This window comes from Martes martes (assembly GCF_963455335.1).
Source record: "Martes martes genome assembly, chromosome: 17".
NCBI classification, from domain to species: domain Eukaryota; kingdom Metazoa; phylum Chordata; class Mammalia; order Carnivora; family Mustelidae; genus Martes; species Martes martes.
Window position 1 is genome coordinate 12,345,488 of NC_137905.1, and position 20,250 is coordinate 12,365,737.

General features: G+C 44.7%; 1 protein-coding gene across 3 annotated transcripts in view; it reads left to right on the plus strand.

Annotated features, from left to right (window-relative positions):
• Positions 1-20,250, plus strand: part of WDR59 (WD repeat domain 59) — a 93,468-nt gene that overhangs the window by 4,162 nt on the left and 69,056 nt on the right. For all 3 annotated transcript variants that reach the window (XM_080827735.1, XM_080827734.1, XM_080827736.1), the window contains exons 2-3: positions 13,572-13,621; positions 18,422-18,557. In XM_080827735.1, the coding sequence (XP_080683861.1) occupies positions 13,572-13,621; positions 18,422-18,557 (186 nt within the window). The remainder of the gene's footprint in view (positions 1-13,571; positions 13,622-18,421; positions 18,558-20,250) is intronic.

Sequence of the window (20,250 nt, forward strand, 5' to 3'; positions counted from 1 at the left end):
CTTTCCCCCTCTGTCACTGTTTATTTTCATCTTTCTCCAGCTTCTCCAGTGTGAGCTCCCTAAAGGTAGAGGATTTTGTCTTGTTGACTCCTGCTGTCTCCCTGGTGCCTTGAATAGTGGTTGGTACAAAGTAGCACCCAGCAAGTATTTGTTGAATGAATAAGTTTTAAAAAATCAATTATGTTGATTAATAGTATTAACAGGAGTTAGGAAAAAGTGTTAGGGTTATCATGGTTTTTTAAAATAGATTTTAGAGTAATTTTAGACATACAGAAACACTGGGAAGATAGTACAGAGGGTTCCCATATACCCTGCACCCGGTTGTCCCTATTAAAAACATCTTGCACTAGTATGGTACATTTTCCACGATTAACGAATCAGTATTGATATTATTAATGCAAATCCATACTTTCCTCATATTTCCTTTGTTTTTACCTAATGTTCTTGTTCTATTCTGGGATTCCATTCAATCTACCACATTACATGTGGTCATCATGTCTCCTCAGGCTCCTTGGCTATGACAGTTTCTCAGACTGTCTTTGATGACTTTGACAACCTTGAGGAGTACCAGTCAGGTATTTTATAGAATGTCCCTCAGTTGGGATTTGTCTGATGTCTTTCTTGTGATTGGTTTGGGATTACGGGTTTTGGGGAGGAAGACCCCAGAGATAAGGTGTCATTCTCATTCCATCATATCAAGGCTACTTGCTGTGAACATGACAGATCACTGTTGATGTTGACCTGGCTGAGGTGGTGCTTGTCAGGTTTCCCTACTGTAAACTTGATTCTTTTTGCTTTCTGTCTGTATTGTACTCTTTGGAAAATAGTCAGTATATGCAGCCCAAATTAAAGAGTGGGGACTTCTTTGTTCCTTCCTTCTCCCATCCTTCCTTCTTTCTTCCTTCCTTCCTATCTTTCTCTCCAATTAGTTGCTTATATCAGTGTGAATTCTTAGATATTTATCTTTTTTTAAAATTTTTTTCATTTTTTATTTTTTATTTTTTTAAAGATTTTATTTATTTATTTGACAGACGGGGATCACAAGTAGGCAGAGAAGCAGGCAGAGAGAGAGGAGAAAGCAGGCTTCCTGCCGAGCAGAGAGCCTGATGCGGGGCTCGATCCCAGGACCCGGGACCATGACGTGAGCCGAAGGCAGAGGCCCTAACCCACTGAGCCACCCAGGCGCCCCTTAGGTATTTATCTTATACTTTGGATTATAATCCAGTACTACTTTATTTTTATTATTTTTACTTTGTTTCTCCGGTTGGCCCAGCCTTCACCTTTGGGAGCTCTATCAGGTGGTTCATGTTTTCTTGTGACATACCCCTACCATTGTTTTCATTTGTTTGTATGTTTTTTAGTTTTTCATTTTTTATTGTTATTTTTAAAAACATTTATTTGAGAGTGAGAGCGAGAGAGAACACAAGCAGGAAGGAGAGAGAGGAGCAGGTTCCCTGTTGAGCAGGTAGTCCCATGTGGGGCTCAATCCCAGGACTCTCCGAGGATCATGACCTGAGCCCAAGGCAGACGCTTAACTGACTGAGCCACCCAGGTGCCCCTGTGTGTCTTTTAAATACACAGTACTTTCTTATTTTTTGGCACTGCAAGTTGCTAAACTCTTTTTTTTTTTTGATATTTATTTATTTGAGAGAGAGAGAATGAGAGAGAGAGCATAGGGAGGAGGTTCAGAGGGAGAAGCAGACTCCCCGCTGAGCAGGGAGCCCCATATGGGCCTCCATCCTGGGATTCCAGGATTAAGACCTGAGCCGAAGGCAGTTGCTTAACCAACTGAGGCACCCAGGTGCCCTCAAGATGCTTAATTCTTATCATGTATATTTCCTGCTGTAGTCCCCAAACTAGCCATTTCTCTAAGGATCCCTGGTTTCTTTTATTGGAGAATGACATCAGAAACCAAGATCTGGTGCTAGATGTGCTCACTGCTCTTGGGGTGTTATTGCCTGTAGGCGCTCTCATCTGACAAAACAGGAAATGTATGTGCATACTAATCCATATATATATATATATACACACACACACACACACACACACACATATATGTATATATCTGTAAATATTTCCATATGTAATCATCTGTATATTAAGCTGAACATGAGTTCATACTTAGCATCTTCTACTCCAATCCATTATCGCAAGTGTCATTGGTGCCACCCTTTGCCTACTAGTAACCTCCCACTCTTTGTGAGAAGCGGGGCTCCCCTGCCATCCTCCATGCATTTACATACTTGTTCATTCCAAAAGACATGTACAGTGGCCTCAGAATTGTTCACCTGTATCGCAGGGACCGTGTATACTAGAGCACAGGGCTTATGTACAGTTCTTTCCCCCGTTAGTCTTACAGATTTCACTGAGGTTTTCATCATTTTTAAGCAGCCTTTTTCACTTCTCCACACTGTGGTCCAATCTTTTCTTTTTTAATTTTAATTTAATTTATTTTTTTGAGATAGAGAACACAAACAGTGTGGAGGGGCAGAGGGAGAGGGAGAAGCAGTTTCCCTGCTGAACTGGGAGCCTGTCTTGGGGCTTGAGTCCAGGCTCCTGGGATCGTGACACCAGCCAAAGGCAGATGCTCAACTAGCTGAGCCATCTAGGCACTGCTTGTTCTTTTTTTCCCCTAAGATTTTACTTTATTTAGTTTTTATAGATTTTATTCATTTAGAGAGAGTGCACTTGTGTGTGCTCAAGCAGGGTGGCAAGGGGGAAGGCAGAGAGAGAGAGAATCTTAAGCAGACTCTGCACTGAGCATAGAGCCAGACACTGGTTTTGATCTCATGACCCCAAGATCATGACCTAGCTGAAACCAAGAGTCGGGAGCTCAACTTGACTGAGCCACCCAGGTTCCCCTTAAGATTTTATTTTCAAGTAGTCTCTACACCAAACTTGGGGCTTGAACTCACAACCCCAAGGTCAGGCATCCCATGCTTCACTGACTGAGCCAGCCAGGTGCCCCTGTGGTATAGTCTTTATGAGGCGTTCCCTTTTCTTTTCCTTTTCTTTCTTTCTGTCTTTTTTTTTTTTTTTAAGATTTTATTTATTTATTTGACAGAGAGAGAGAGAGAGATCACAAGTAGGCAGAGAGGCAGACAGAGAGAGGGAGGAAGCAGGCTCCCCGCTGAGCAGAGAGCCCTATGCGGGGCTCCATCCCAGGACCCTGAGATCATGACCTGAGCCTAAGGCAGAGGCTTAACCCGCTGAGCCACCCAGGCGCCCAAGCCACCCAGGCGCCCCTCTTTCTTTGTTTTTAAAGATATATTTATTTATTTTAGAGAGTTACCCTACTTAGGTACCCTAATAGTGGGTGACTTACTAGTCTCAGCATTACTGCTACTTTTCCAGACAGATAAAAATTGAGGTCTTGTTTTGTTTTTTGCTCTAAATAAAATAAAAAACAAAACACAACTTGGCAAATTTTTTAGCTAAGAGGAATGTTATGAATAGTTGATAGTCCAGACGTTTCCTGGAGCCATCCAGCTTTGGTCCCTGCTTTTCTAGTTTCGCTTCAAGTTCATTTTGGAAACTATGGGGACAGAAGGGCACAGTAGGGCTATTTTGGGTGGAAGTGACTATTATGTTGTGAAAGCTGCATATTATTTGTTTTCTGGAAGATTTGATAGCAAAATGCAGTGAAGAATAGGGGAGTTCAGCGGTATGGAGCTGGAGTGCCAGTGTTAGGACCCAGGTTCTATCATCTCTCTGTCATGCGATCTTGAACAAGTTAGTTCCTTTTTAGCCTCATTTCCTTTATCTATAAAACAAGAATAATAGTATCTGCCTGTGTCCAGGAGTCCCCATACCATGCCTAGTTTCACTAGGAGGATTCACATTCATATTTGCAGTTAGGATTTATTGCAGGGAAAGGACACAAAGCAAATTCAGAGCGAGAAAGCACATGACACGAAGTCTGGAGGAAGCTAGGTGGCGAGAGACCTTTCACCGTGGAGTCACTCAGGACATGCTTAATTCCTCTAGCATCGAATTCTAGCGATACCTAGGAAATGTGACCAGGGAAGCCCATCAGAGTCTCAGTGGCCGAGCTTTTTATTTGGGGCTGGTCACGGAAGCACCCTCCAGCTAGCATGAACCACACCCCAAAAGGGCAGCAGGTGCTCAGCATAAACCACATCGTGCGCGCGGTGTGGGTAGAGTGAGCCACTCTTATCAGTTCGGGAATGGTGGGAACATTCCAAATCCCAAGTTCCCAGGCGCCAGCCAAGAACCAGCCTTGCAAGCAGGCCTTTCTGAGGTGAGCAGTCTCGTGCCTGCTACGCTCTTTTCTGCAGCACCACGTGACAGTGACTGCGAGGATTAGATGAGATAGTCCCCACCGAGCACTTGGCACAGTGACCAGCTTATTCTAAGTACCTGATACATGTTAATTATTATGGTTATATCAGAAAACTTGTAAGGAAGCAACAAATAGCCTGACAAAAGAGCCTTATGGAGCTGAGGGAACCTTTGGAAGACAGCTCATCCACTTTCTTATTTTACAGATGGGGAACTGAGGACTCAGGAAGGAGAGGTGATTTTCCTAGTCATACCCAGTGTGAGCCATTTCAGCTCGCAAGAATACAAGGATGTTCTCATTTTAAAGAGGGAGACTTCCTGGAAATGCCTGGGTGCCTCAGTCGGTTGAGCCTCTGCCTTCAGCTCAGGTCATGATCCCAGAGTCCTCAGCAGGGAGCCTGCTTTTCCCTGTTCTTCTGCCACTCCCCCTGCTTGTGTTCTCTCTCTCTCTGTCAAATAAATAAATAACATCTTTAAAAAAAAAATAAAGAGTGAGACTTCCCAGAAAACACCCACTGTGCTGAGTGTGTAAACACAACCTCAGATACAAACCTCTAGAAAGTATTATATGAGGATGGTTCAAAAGCAGCCCTAGCAGCAGTGTCTGTCTCTGATTTAGAGACTGGGTCTCGTCATTTGAAATGCTCTGATCCTTTTTATGTCCGTTGGTTTTAGTTTGTGGTTTTATTCTATGAAATCTAAGAGTATGTACATTACAGTTGTTGCTCGGGCACGTGACAAACTGAGTTTCGGGGACCGAGCTCTGACTTGTGTTGATTGGATATTTCCACTTTGCATCATTTGGAAGGATGAACAGGCAAAGTGTTTTCGTATTTTTGAACAGCTCTTTCTAATTTAGCTGGGGTTGAAAGAGGAAGAGTTGATTTCTTTCCTAGTCCCTTCAAGTAAACCGAGATTTTGTTCTGCAGATGGCAGTGGTCTCTGTAGAGGGGCTTTCTTCTGTGTTGAATCAGGGTAGAAAGGTAGTCCTATGAAGTTATATATTACAGATTCTTCCCGGAGAGATAAACTTTCTGAGAGAAGCATTGTGTTTGTACCAAAATTTAACTGTAAATCCAAAATGGATTGGTAATGCAGTCCATCTCCAAATTTCATTGTCTCCTGACCATTGTGAAGTATCATCCCTATTGTTGTCTAAAAGATGAGAATATTATAGCGTAAGCCTTATTTTGGTGGTAGTTTTATTGAAATATCGTTGACATATCATATAATTCGCTTGTTTGAAGTGTACACGATTTAGTGGGTTTCATTTTGAAACCAGTGCCACCATGATTTTTAGAACATTTTCCTCACCCCGAGAAGAAACCTTGTACCCTTTAGCCATCACCCCCAGGTCCTCCAACTCTCCCAGCCTTAAGCAATCACCGATCTGCTGTCTTCTCTATAGATTTGCCTTTTTGAATGTTTCATAGAAATGGAATCACATATGCAACGACATGGCTGGAATAAGAGCGTATTATGCTAAGCTAAGTAAGGCAATCAGAGAAAGACAATTATTATATGATCTCACTGATACGAGGAATTTGAGAAACAAGACAGAGGATCATGGGGAAGGGAGGGAAAAATGAAACAAGATAAAACCAGAGAGGGAGACAAACCGTAAGAGACTATTATTATCAGGAAACAAACTGAGGATTGCTGGAGGGGAGGGGGTTAGCAGGGATGGGGTAGCTGTGTGATGGGCGTTGGGGAGGGTATGTGCTATGGTGAGGAAAAAATAAATTTAAAAAATATATATTCTCATATAAATACAACTAAAAATAAAAGGAAACTTAAAGAAATGAATCACATAGTATGTGGTCTTCGTGATTAACTTGTTTTGCTTAGTTTTTGTGTTTTGTTGTTGGTTTTTTTGTTTTTGTTTTTGTTTAGAGAGAGTTTGTGCACAGGGGTGTGGGGGGAGGGCCATAGGGAGAGGGAGAGAGAATCTCAAGCAGATTCCCCACTGAGCAAGGATCCCGAGGACGGGCTACATCTCATGACCCTGAGATCAGGACCTGAGCCAAAACCAAGAGCCTGGTACGCAACCAACTGAGCCACCCAGGTGCCCCTCACTTAGTTCTTTTTAAGGTTCATCTTTGTTATGGTCGAGTAGTATTTCATTGTAGGGCTATGTCACATTTTGTTTATCCATGCATCAACCTTTGGACATTTGGGTGGTTTCTGTGTTTTGGCTGTTAGGACTCATGCTGCCATGAGCGTTTGTGTATAAGTTTTGGTGCTGCATAAACTTTTTTTTTTTTTAAGATTTTATTTATTTATTTGACAGACAGATCACAAGTAGGCAGAGAGGCAGGCAGAGAGAGAGGAGGAAGCAGGCTCCCTGCTGAGCAGAGAGCCCGATGTGGGACTCGATCCCAGGACCCTGGAATCATGACCTGAGCCGAAAGCAGAGGCTTTAACCCACTGAGCCACCCAGGTTCCCAAGTGCTGCATAAACTTTTAAGACCTCTGTTATTCCATGGTAGCTCGCATTTATGCAGTACATACCATGGGCTGTGCCAAGCATTGTGCTAGTGAGTCAGTTTTTACCCTTAAGCAATTGCAGTCAAATGGAGGAGATGTATCAGTAAGTAGAGGGTAATTATAAAGTATCACAAGTACTGTGTACGGATAACCCTTGCGTACTATGGAAGCACGAGGGAAGCACTAGAGACCCAGTGGGTGTGTGCAGGAGGCGGTGGGTCAGAACTTTCTGGGACGAGTGTGCCCTGAACTGTGAAAGACAAGAAGGCATTGGCCAGGCGAAGAAGAGAAAAAAGTGTCATCCAGGCCTAGGAAGCAGCAGGTGTGGGGGTCCAGAGGGTGGTGCTTGCTTGAGTTTGGAGGGCTGGTGGGGATTCATGATAAAGAATTCATCATGGCCGGAGTGTTGGGATGAGAAGCTGAGAGATGTGAGCTGGGCTGTAGAAGTGAGCCCAAGAGAGGTCTTAAGTGTTCTTTACTGACATGCTAACGGTGCTGTCCTTCATCGTGTGGGGTGTGGGAACCACTAAAAGAGGTGACCGAGTATGCACCATGACCCTCCTTGGATCCAGCAGAAGCCCTGAGGGTAGAGGAGCAAGGCAGGTATCTTGCTGCACAGGTGTCTGACCCGGTGAGGACTGACACAGGTCTGACCGAGGCAGAGAGAGGGAGAAATGGATTGATGAGGAACAGACCAGAAAGGGACATCCAGAGTTAGGAGGGAGCTCAGAAGAAGGTCAGTCCTGTCATGGTAACCATAGGTTTTCAGGAGGGAGTGATCATTTGTTTTTAAAATTTTATTCATTCATTCATTCATTCATTCATTCATTTATGATTTTATTTATTTATTTGTCAGAGAGAGAGGCTGAGCAGGGAGCCTGATGTGGGGCTCGATCCCAGAACCCTGGGATCATGACCTGAGCCGAAGGCAAAGGCTTAACCCTCTGAGCCACCCAAGCGCCCCTCATTAGTTCTGATACTGCCTTTTTTGTGTGGAGGCTTACACAGTCTCACGGAGTTGATATCTTTTTATTTGCGGTCAGCTTGCCTTTCCACATCTATTAGTTACATATTTTCCAGGCCAGCAAGAATCAAGCACCATTGTCAATGCTATGGTAGTCTTATTTCGTAAAGGTCGTATGACTCCTGAAGTGTGTCACCAAAGCCACCATCCTGCAATTGGACGAACAAGGGCTAGGAAGAACTTTATTCTCTTTGGTTTAAAGATACTGCTTTTGACAGGAAGCAGTTCTGAACAGTAAGTTCGTTTTCCTGCAGGCGGGAGAGGACTTTTCAGTATCTAAAAACAAAGGTTGAAAGAAGGTCTGATTGGAATTTTACATTATAAAGTGCGGATAAGTTGCACACATTTTGTTCCTTGAGTTTCTCTATTCTAGTTGAAGGCTTCACACAGCAGGCAGTGAACTACTAAAGTTTATTATTCTAGAAGGTATTACAGAAGAAAAGGAACTAAGATAAATTCGTGCATGGTAAATTATCAAGGGAAACTACTGAAAAAAATTCTTTGAGATGTCAAGGAACGCCTTGGCTCATTATGGGCTGGAGGGATCCAGATTTTGACCTGGTTCTGATCTGCCTTCCAAACAGCACATGTTCACAGAGCCTGTCTTTGGGTGCTCTGGGAGAAATAAGATAAATCCTGCCCTGTAGGGGATCCCCAGCTATCAGGAGAAGATAAATGTGTACAGTAGCAACTATCACACAGCAGGTGGCAGCCATTCCTGTGTCGGGGTTAGAAGGTGCTTTGCAAGAAGGTAGAATCCCTGTGGTGGACTCTGGGTGAGTTTCTTAGAGGAGGTCTGTCTTAGGATCTAAAAGGTGAGCAGAATTTCTTTTTCTTTTTTTTTTTTTTTTAAAGATTTTATTTATTCATTTGACAGACAGAGATCACAGGGAGGCAGAGAGGCAGGCAGACAGAGAGGAAGAAAGCAGTCTCCCTGCTGAGCAGAGAGCCCGATGCGGGGCTCGATCCCAGGACCCCGGGATCATGACCTGAGCCGAAGGCAGAGGCCCCAACCCACTGAGCCACCCAGGTGCCCCGGTGAGCAGAATTTCTAAAGCAGAGTAGGAGACAAGGACTTTCCAGGTGGAAAGAGGAGCTTAAGCATCTTTTTAGAATTGGGAGCTTTGCTGACCTTCCAGAAAGGTGAATGCTTCGAATGGGTGTGGCCTGGGCAGGTAGAAGAGGGAAGGTCAGACTGGAAAGTTCTATAAGCATCTTATTTGGAAGGGTCCGAAGGCTGAGGAGTTTCCACTTGATTATCTTCAGTGGAAAACCTGCAAGGTTTTAGAACAGTGGTTTGATGTAATCAGAAGTCTGCTTTCAGAAATTTCAGTGTGGGGCGGAATGGAAAATGGAGAGGGGAAGGTGCGCTGTTGGGAGGGAGTTGCTGTAGGCCTTGGTGGGGGGCAGGCCTGGAGGGATGGAAACAGGAGAAGCTTGGGATGCCTTGGAAAAATAGTATTTTTTATTATAAAATCATGTGAATTTGTAAGTAATACAAAAACGTAGGCTCATGTGGAGGAATGAAACAAAAACCCCGTAGGAATAACTACCATCTGAGCATTCTGATGGACTTTCTTCAGGGTGTTTTAGGCATAAGTAGCTGCTTGAAATTTCAGTTCATAGCACAGTATAAAATACCACTTTCCTTCACTCCTGTAAGCTGTCTGTAATCTGTCCCAAGCCCCTTCCTGCCAGCTACTGGGAAGTTCTCTCTCTCTCTGTCAGTCATCATTGGGGCTGCGCTCCCTCTTTTGCAGTGGGATCTTGTGGTTCCTGGGAACTCCCTGACTCCCAGACTTAGCATCTCTCAGCTGCTCCCTGCCTGGTGCCCTGAGGTGGGGAGGCCTCCGGGGGGACTTCTGTCCCCGCCCCACCCTGGCGTGCCAGCTTTACTCTCATTAGGTCCCCTTCTCTTCCTCTCCATTCTCTCTTTGTGACAGCCTAGCATGACGTTCCTCAGTGTGCTATGAACATGATGTTGGCCCCTTTTTTCTGGGGTAGGAGTAGGGACACATCAGTTCGGTGTGCTTTTGTGTTTTTTTAAAAATAGCTTCCTTTGATGAGGTGATATGGTGAGTTATGCTGCTCTCTTTGCAGTTTTGGATCCTGTGTTTTTCAGTGTCATTTTTAAACACTTTGAGAATGTTGTTATAAAAATATGCATCATTTACTGGTAGATAACATGAAATAAGCCATTCTGTGTATAGAAGCTTTTCTGGGGACGCCTGGGTGGCTCAGTTGGTTAAGCCGCTGCCTTCGGCTCAGGTCATGATCCCGGGCTCCTGGGATCGAGTCCCACATCGGGCTCCTTGCTCGGCAGGGAGCCTGCTTCTCTCTCTGCCTCTGCCTGCCTCTCTGCCTGCTTGTGTGTACTCTCTCTCTCTCTCTCTGGCAAACAAATAAAAATCTTAAAAAAAAAAAAAAAAAAAAAGAAGCTTTTCTGTGTTTTGGGTGGATTCTGGAGGTGGAATTTTTGAGTCAAAGGCATAACTTTTATCATTATTATTATTATTATTACTACTACCGGGCCACTCTGTTATCACCACAAACTTAGCGGCTTGAAACAATACCCATTTTTTAGATCCCAGTTCTGTAGGTCAGAAGTCCAGGCATTGCTTGTTTTCTGTTCTGAGTCTCCCAAGCTGAAATCCAGGTGTCAGTTGCTGGGCTGTCCTCTGGAGGCTCGGTTGGCTAAGGAAGAATCTAATGGGCTCATTCAGGTTGTTGGCCGAATTCACTTCCTGGGGGTTTTAGGACTGAGGTCCATCCCTGTTCTCTTTCTCTTTCTTCCTTCCTTTCCCTCCCTCCCCTCCTTTCTTCCTTTCTTTCTTTCATTTTTTTAATTAACCTGTACTCTCAACATGGGGCTCGAACTCATGACCCCCGAGATCAAGAGTCACATGCTCTACCAGCCAAGTCAGAGCCAGGCACTCCTTTAAAAAAAAAAAAAAATTATTTAAAATAGGCTTGATGTCTTTTATTTTATTATTTTTAAAAATTTATTTATTTATTTTTTAGTAATCTCTACACTCAACACGGGGCTCGAACTCATGACCCCAAGATCAAGAGCTGCATGCTCTTTCCACTGAGCCAGACAAGCACCCCGCCCTTTTCTTTTCTTTTTAAATTTTTTAAAATTTATTTAAGAGAGAGAGAGAAAGAGAGCAAGCAGGGGGAGCAGCAGGCAGAGGGAGAGGGAGAAACAGGCTCCTCGACGAGCAGGGAGCCCAATGCGGGGCCCAGGCACCCTTTTTAAGATTTACTTTATTTGTTTAATTGACAGAAAGAGAGAGAGGGAGGGAGAGAGAGCACCCGAGAGTGGGACTTGGGGGGGCTGGAGGGAGGGCAGATGCACACTCAGCACGGATCCCACGACTGTGAGATCTTGACTTGAGCTGAAATCGAGAGTCAGACACCCAACTGACTGAGTCACCCGGGTGTCCCGAGGTCCCTGTTTTCTTGCTGATGGTTATATAGGGTTCACTGTCAGCTTCTAGAGGCCACTTTCAGGGCTTTGCTGAAAGCCCTTCTTTCGCAGCCGGCAACCATCTTCCTTACATTAAATGCCTCACCTTTAGAATCTCTGACTGGCTCTGTCTCTAACCTCTGGACCTAGATTTAAAGGGCTGACGGGATGGGGTTTCTCTTTCTCCCCACAACCCTCAGGAACTTATCATCATCTCAACAGAAACTCTGAGGGCGCCTGGGTGGCTCATTTGGTTAAGCGTCTGCCTTTGGCTTGGTCCTGGGATTAAGCCTTGGGTCCAGCTCAAACAGGGAGCCTGCTTCTCCCTCTCCCTCTCCCCCTGCCGCTCCCCTGCTTGTGTTCTCTCTCTGTCAAATAAATAAATAACATCTTAAAAAAATTCAAACACAAAATCTGTATTCATTAAATAGTAACTCCCCATTCCCCACTCCCTGCCCCCTCCACCTCTATTCTACTTTCTGGTTTTATGGATATACCTATCTTAGGTACCTCATGGAAGTGGAGTCATTCAATATTTGTTCTTTTGTGCCTGGCTTGTTTCACTTAGTGTAATATTTTCAAGTTTCATCCCTATCATGGTATGTAGGCCATTGTATGTGTGTACCACATTTTGCTTATCTATTCCTTTGCTGGTAGCCATTTGGGTTGTTTCCGGTCTCTTTATCTTAAGGTCAGCCGATTTGGGTACTTAATCATGTCTGCTAAATCCCTTCTCGGCAGTCCTTAGATTAGTGTTTGAATAATGGGGAGAGTGTGTGTATGTACCAAGGGCCCAGAATGTTGGAGCCATTTTCGGATTCTTTTTCTTTTTCTTTTAAAGATTTTATTTATTTATTTGACAGAGAGAGAGATCACAAGTAGGCAGAGAGGCAGGCAGAGAGAGAGGGAGAAGCAGGCTCCCTGCTGAACAGAGAGCCCGATGTGGGGCTCGATCCCAGGACCCTGAGATCTTGACCTGAGCCAAAGGCAGAGGCTTATTAACCCACTGAGCCACCCAGGCGCCCCCATCTTTGTATTCTGCCTACCACACACCTTCTAGAAAGATTGGAGGTACCATCTTGCCTTCTTTCATACCTTTGTCTATAAATTGTTCAGAGGAGTGTGGAAATCACATCTCATTTCACTGCCTGCCTTTCCAGCTGGGCTTTTCTCTGCTCACAACTCTGGTGGGATGAAGGATGCATAACAATGACTTTACAGCCTCCACTGAGTGCTCTGGCTTCTCGTCCCCGATATTACCTGTGACATATTTCTTGAGGATGCATGAGATTGTGCAGTAATGTCCTGAGGATGCAGCAGGATTTGAACTTGTCCAAATTAAGAGAATTTAGGGCTATAATTGCCATGATTAAAGTTAGCCTCATGCTTCAGCCTGAATGCAAATTCATTTGACTCGTTCTGGTCTCCTGGGAATTGGACATTGGATCCTGAGACGATGGTGCTCCCTAGGAACTGGGAGACTAGGGAAATAGAAATCATTAGAATGTGCTAGAAATCTCAGATTAAATGGGAGCTGAGCTTCTCAATAACAAGACTGTGGCCATGGATTCAGCATGGGTGGTGTTTGAATATTACTTCTTGCCATTTGGCTTGGAGGAGGAGTCTATGCCCTTTGGAAAGGGATGGGGGTGGTGTGGTCTGGGATGGTGTGTGTGTGTGTGTGTGTGTGTGTGTGTGCATGTGTGATGTCCCAGGTTAGGTTTTGCTTGGAAGGGGAGGGGCTCTTTTTTTTTTTTTTTTAAAGATTTTATTCATTTATTTGACAGACAGAGATCACAAGTGGGCAGAGAGGCAGGCACAGAGAGAGAGGGGGTAGGAAGCAGGCTCCCTGCTGAGCAGAGAGCCTGATGTGGGGCTCGATCCCAGGACCCAGAGATCATGACCTGAGCCGAAGGCAGAGGCTTAACCCACTGAGCCACCCAGGTGCCCCAGGGGAGGGGCTCTTAGTTGCTCTGTTAGCTCTGAGGTACTTAGACCCTGTAAGGGTCCTAAGATGATGTCTTCTCAATTTAGAATATGCCAGCTTGCTTGTGGGTAATCCTGGTGTCGGGGAACAGATAGCATCACCCTCTTGTGGCAGGTGAGTGTAAGATGTGGATGAGGTTTAGAAGGGGGTAAAAGCGTCCACTGCAAACATTGAATCCTGCCTGCCCGCTGGGGACTTCCCCCGGGCCAGAGGAAGAGGAAGACGCCGAGGTTGACAACCCGTGTCTTCTCCATCCTGAGCTTGCTTCGCTGGCAGAACTGAATGTGTGTTCTCTCTCGCAGGCAACGGCAATGTCTGTGGACTGTCTGGGACAGCATGCTGTGCTTTCCGGGTAAGTGAGCGTGCAGTGTTCCTCTGCTGCTATTTCTGGGAACAAATGGCAAATCAGGAGGTTTCTGGGAAGTTGGAAAATACTCCTTCTCTTTAAGGATTGTGGCCCTAGGGCTTAGTTCTCTCCTAGTGACCTCGGGGGCACTTAAGAGGGATTGTTAGCAGTTTATTTTTGTCTCTGCCCTAACATGTAAGCAATAAAATTCCTTTGAAATTTTAGTGACTGGTACTTTGGTCTTGGAATTACAGTTTTCTGTTCATTGCACAGACTCTGTAGAGGGATGCTGTCTGTTGTGGTCTCACAGGTAGATAGCGGGATGGAGGGCATCTGGGTCCTAGTTTGGCACTGCCATTAATGACAAGTCCTGGGACATTTATCCAGTCGGCCTCCCTGGACTTCAGTTCCTGTGAAGGAATTTGATTTCATTATGAAGAAATCAACATAATTTCTGTGGTGTCTTCTGGTCCAGCATATTTAAGATTTTGGCAAGTAAGCACCATCCCAACATTGCTAGTCACTCCACCATGGTACCAGACTGATCCTACTTAATGGCCAGAATCTCACCTCCCCTCTCATAATCACTATCTCTCTAAGTTTGCTGTATTTTCTTTAACTTAGTTATTTATGAACGCATTTATAAAATTTTTTTTAAGATTTTATTTTTAAGTAATCTCTACACCCAGTGTGGGGCTTGAACTCACAACCTGGAGATCAAGAGTCATATGCTCTACTGACTGAGCCAGCCAGGTGTCCCTGAACCCACTTATAAATTAATGAATTATTTTCTTTCTTTTTTAAAAAATATTTTATTTATTTATTTGAGAGAGAGAGAGAGCAAGCACGAAGGGGGAAGGTCAGAGTGAGAAGCAGACCCCCTGCTGAGCAGGGAGCCTGATGCAGGATTTGATCCGGGGACTCCAGGATCATGACCTGAGCCGAAGGCAGTTGCTCAACCAACTGAGCCAGCCAGGCGCCCAATGAATTATTTTCTACTTCATTGTTTTATTTTGAAATAATATTTTAAATTACCTTAAAAATGTAGCAAACATTTAAATAATGCAAAAGGCTATAGGTTGAAAAGTAAGATTTCCTCCTCCCTCTTTGGCCCCCTTCCCCAGGGACAGTTACCATTACCATTTTCTTATGTCATACTGGATGCATAGATAAGGAACGATTGGTATGTCTCTTCACTGCCGCCTCCTCACTCAGAAAAAAAGAAAAAACAGCTTTATTGAGATATAATTCATAGACCATGCAGTTTACCCATTTGAAGCATACAAGACAGTGGTTTGGGGGATATAGTATTCATTAACAACTCAGTTTTCAAAGTTTGTTTTTTGATAATCAAGGAAATACATATATATATAATTGAGAAAGTAAGTATAGCATGACAAGGATTATATTGTCAGATAGCAAAATCCTACCTTTCCCCTACCCCTGATCCCACTCACTAGAAGCAACTAATTGAGACTCTTTTAGCTGTTTCTTTGGGGTTGCCTCCATTTTTCCAAGTAGTATACCTGTACTTGGTATCTTGATTTATCCATCAAAGATCTAACAAATTGATTTCTAAAAACAGGTGAGGATTTAGCACTTTTATTTTCCTCTGTGAGTCCCTTACAGGACCTTTCCCCTCCTTCCAGTGTAGTTATATAACAGTTTTTGGGGTTAAATCGGTATTTGGGGTTCTTTTCTCAGAGTAATTTTGAGAGGTCCTATACCATTCTGATTCTGGACTTTGTAAGTGACCTATTTTTTGTCTTTGGAAGCTTAAAAATGCTATCTTCATTTCTAGTGTTACTTTTACCTCCAGATGTGTGAAATTGTTACCGCGACTGCCTTGGTGTATGTCTTTTTTTCATTTATTGTGCTGGGCACTTGGAGGGCCCCTCTTTTTTTTCCATCTTGCCTTGTTTTATCTAAACAGATGAAACATAATATATACCTGGCATCATGTAGCCACATTAACAACCCATAAAATACTGAGGTGCTAAGGAATAACTGTGTCTCAAATGTTAGACTTTTCTGCATTCACTGATGTGGCTCTTGGCTCTTGGCATTTGTAGCATCAGAGGAGGGAATAGGATCGTGTCACTGGAGATCAGGCTGGCATTCCTGCTTTGGTGTGGTCTTAGATACATATATATTCGTCTTATTTTTCAACAAGATCTTGAAGGTTCACCATTTCATATTCTTACATTGAACTTGAAAATATATAAATGAATATTTATATTCATATAAATATATGAAAAATATATACAATATATAATACAATAACTTTATTATATAAAGTTTATATATAATATATAAACTTGAAGATATATAAATATATAACATATATTTATATATTTAAGTGAACAGCTCAAGTAAATTTATGGGTGTATACGCCCGTGTGATCCCTAGTCAGATTGAGATCCAGAGTAATTTTTAGCACTGTTGGAAGGGCCTTTCGGTCTGGAAGTCTGTGTCTTCCAGAGAAGTTTTTCTGCACTGAGTCTCAGTTCCACACCCCTCCCCCCCCAACTTCTTGCTCTCATGCTTTCTGGAGCTGCTCTTAGTCTGTGTTGGATATCCTATGTGAATTCTCTTTTGGTCCATTTTGTTTTGCATTCTGGGCGTTTCCTTTAGCTGTAACGTCCCACTCTTCGATCAGATTTCTTTATTTCAATTATGCTTTTCACTTCCAGGCGCTCTCTCTTGTTCTCTGTTCTTTACCTTGTCTTCTTTTACCTCTCTGAAAGGGTTCATTCTAGGTTTCTTCTTTCCTCTTTGCTATTTCCTTCTATTTCTTTCGACCGAGTTGGTGCCTGCATTCCATGTTTTCTCTAGTGACTGATACTCACTGGCTCTCTGTTGCTGTCAAAGAGCGATCAGTTTACATGTGTGACGGTGGGGTTCATTGGAGGGAGATCAGGTGGGAACCAGACCCCTTTTCTCGGAGGGTGCCCAGATGTGGTTATCTCTTGGGTTCTGTGTTGTTAACTTGTTTGCTTTTGTTTCTTTCTTGGGCTGATTATTTTCCCCTGAGAAGAATCCTCTTGTCACATGTTATCTGAAGACAAAAGCTCTGCGTTGTGAGTGTTGAGGAGGGAAGAGGCCGGGGGTGGGGGGGGTCCTCATACTCTACCTCGGGCCCTGTTTTGAGGACAGCTCTTCATCGTCACCCGCCCCTGTGCCTGTTGTCCCAGGCCCGGAGCTCCCCTCAAGTAGTTTCTCTGAAGCACATCCCTCCTGTCCCGCCCGGTGAAGGGAGAGGTGGTCACCTGGCTCTCTTGGGGTGCGCATAAGCTGCTCTCCTTAGTGCTCTTTCGAACTGTGTTTGTTCTGTTCAGTGTTTGGTTCTCCAGCCCTCTCTGTTCCCCTTGCCCGGAGGCCGAAGCTTCTAGCTCCCGGGCCGGCCTGGTCTCTGCAGCGTGAATCAGCTTGCCTGTTGTTCCCGGCCCCTCTGCAGTTTGCTTTCTCTCCATCAGTTACCATGTGTCCTTGCGCTCTCCACTTCCTCTCTCTGTCTTTGTCTTTGTGGGTTTCTGTATTTTATGTTTTCACTCTTACGTTGGTGGGTCTTCTGGGGGAATGAAGATACACACGTATGTTCGATCAGACATGTTTATGCTGAAGTGCTTGCGTCCTGCGGCTCTGCCATGGCTCTGCCATGCCTCCCACCTGCCCTGTTGATAACGCGCCCCACACAGTTAGCTCTCGGCCTTTCCCTGTTGTTGTTGCTGATAGAAAAGTGCCAGCCTCCCTGCTGCAGGATCAGGTGATTGCTTCGGAGGGGTTCAGACATTCTAGATCTTTGTTCTGTACCAGAAGTTCTGGAAGTTCTGTGAATTTGTGTCTTACCCATGTTTTCCTGCTTCCTTCCTAGCCCTCTCTTGTCGGGTTTCTGCTAGAGTCTGACGTGCCATTTTACCTCGCGTTTCCTATCTCTTCTGAACAGGGATGATTAATCTTTTTCTTCATTGGGCCCACCTCTCCTCGGGGATTCCCAGGGGCTCGGAATGTTCTCTAACGACAGCTGATGGCTGCCGAGATGTTGATTTGTTCGCACACCAAGGATTTTTCGCTTAAAGCAAAGGGAAGATAGGTGAGCACAGGACACTCCTGTTTTCAGAGCCTTTATACCGATTGGAACCTTGAACGGTATCAGCGCTTAATATGTTATTTTCATTATGACCTTATTGGTTATTATTTCCTTCCTGGTAGATTTAATTTAGTTGCTCTTACCAGGTTACTGACTTGCAAGGGAATTTGAGATTTTCTCCAGAGTAGTTGGCTAAGGGATGAGTGATGTGTGTAGCGCCTGTTTACCGAATGCAGAGCACTGTGCCTGGTGAGGAGGGACCTGCAGAGATGGGAGACACGGTCCCTACTCCACTCACTCGGCTCAGGACCGAAGTCTTACCATCAGTAGTTGTCCTACACAGATGAATGCTACCGTGACAATGCAAACCACTCAGTGGGCGTAGTGCCGAAGTAGGGACCCATTCTAGCAGGGCGATTGGGAAAGACCAGAGAGGCTTGAACCTGAATCCGGTGGGCAGATGTCAGACTCCCAAGGATCCAGGGTGGGGAAGGCCATGTCTAGAGACAGGCTCTCCCAGGGATGTGGCTCCTGCTCACTGAATAGTCACCTTGATAGCCTCTTGTCCCTCGTATGTCTTTCAGACGAGGTAAAGGTCATACACATCCAGGGATATTTTTGAACTCTGTTTGCAAACCATATGTAATTCCAAATGTGCTTTTCTGTCTTAATGCTAATGCTGTTCTCTCGTTATAATGTTGATGTTGTTTTCCTAGCCGCCGATTCTTATACATCGTTAATCTAGATGCCCCTTTCGAAGGTCACCGAAAGATCTCTCGCCAGAGCAAATGGGACATTGGAGCCGTGCAGTGGAACCCTCATGACAGCTTCGCACACTACTTTGCAGCCTCGGTGAGGTCATTTAAGGGGTACAAGGAAAAGGCTATTTATAAGTATGAGCTGGGGCCGGTAGGTCTATGTTCTACGTAGAGAAGAGAATGTAACCCTCACTTCTCAGGTGGAAAAGAAGTATGGATGGTTCTAAAAGGAAGATTGAGGCAAATTGCTGACATGTATATACACGCACGTGTGTTCATAGATGGGAGCAGATTTGCTGGCACCTGTGGTGCAGGATCTTGTGTTCTTCGCTGGCAGGAAGGTAATTGGCTAGTGACTCTGACCCTCATTGCTTTTTGGAGGGATCAGAAGACTCCACACACCCTTCCACTCAAAGGAAAGGATTCAGTCTCGATGGGGATTTATTAGATCAGCTAAGCCCCTGAGATTTTTTTTTTTTTTTTAAATTTATTTATTTGTTAGAGAGAGAGCGAGCGAGCACAGGCAGACAGAGTGGTAGGCAGAGGCAGAGGGAGAAGCAGGCTCCCTGCGGAGCAAGGAGCCCCATGTGGGACTCGATCCCAGGACGCTGGGACCACGACCTGAGCCGAAGGCAGCTGCTTAACCAACTGAGCCACCCAGGCGTCCCACCCCTGAGATTTTTATGTGCCCCTTTATCTGTGAATTTTTCCAGGGAAAATGTGCATACGTTTTACTAGGTTTTTCAAGGGATTCATGACTGAGAAAAGATCTGGGCTAGATCATCTCTGGGATCTTTCGCCAGATTCTCTATTAACATTCTATTTTCCTAGAACAATTCGAAATCTAAACCTTTGGCTCTTTTGCACGGGGCCGGGAGGACAGCATTTAAAGGAAACCCGTCTTATCATCCAGGCGGTGCAGCCATTCACGGGGCTGTCTGGGTCTTCTCTTATCAGAAATGACAGTCTGTGAGAGGAAAGCATCTGAGGAAAGAGAAAGAAGAGCAGCGTTGTCAGCTTCAGGAGGAACAAAAAGCTGCTCTTCCCCGTCATTTCCAAAATAGAATCTGACTGTCTCACTCTCACCATAGACATCTGAGGTGGAGCTGGTTTAGGGGCTGTTCCGAAGGAGAAACGGGGGCCAGTCTCCTGCTTTCCCATTCCTGACCCCTTTCCCGTGTGTTAGGAACAGTACTCTTTTTGTTGGCTTCTACCTTTAGGACTTTCTCTCCCCTCTCACCTGCAACTCCTGTTCATTTGGTCCAGGGGTCCTCAACCTGGGTACTAGTGACATCTCAGGCCAGATAATTCTTTGTGGCGGGGGCCGTCCCCCGCATTGTGAGAGCTCCAACAGCATCCCTGGCCCCCATCTGCAAGTCCCAGTCACCTCCTCGTCTTCCCCCTCATCGTGACAACCGAAATGCTTCCAGACATTGTTAAATGTCCCTGGCAAGTAAAATCGCCTCTGATGAGAAACTGCTGATTGAGGCCGACCAGTCAGTACTTGGCCCGAGTGGATTAGCCCTGCATTTGTTTGTGAGTGGTGAGATAGTCTTTGCAGGGGGCGGGGCAGTTGTTTTCTTTTCTTTTTTCTTTTTAATTTCTTTTGACAATCATTTTAAAGTGGACAATTTAATGTCAGTTACTACGTTCATGATGTTATACAACCACACTCCTCTCTAGTTCCCAAACATTTCCATCACTCCGAAGTAAAACCCTTTACCATTCAGCCATCTCTGAAATCCCCCTCCCCACAGCCCCTGGCAACCACCGGCCTGTGCTCTGGC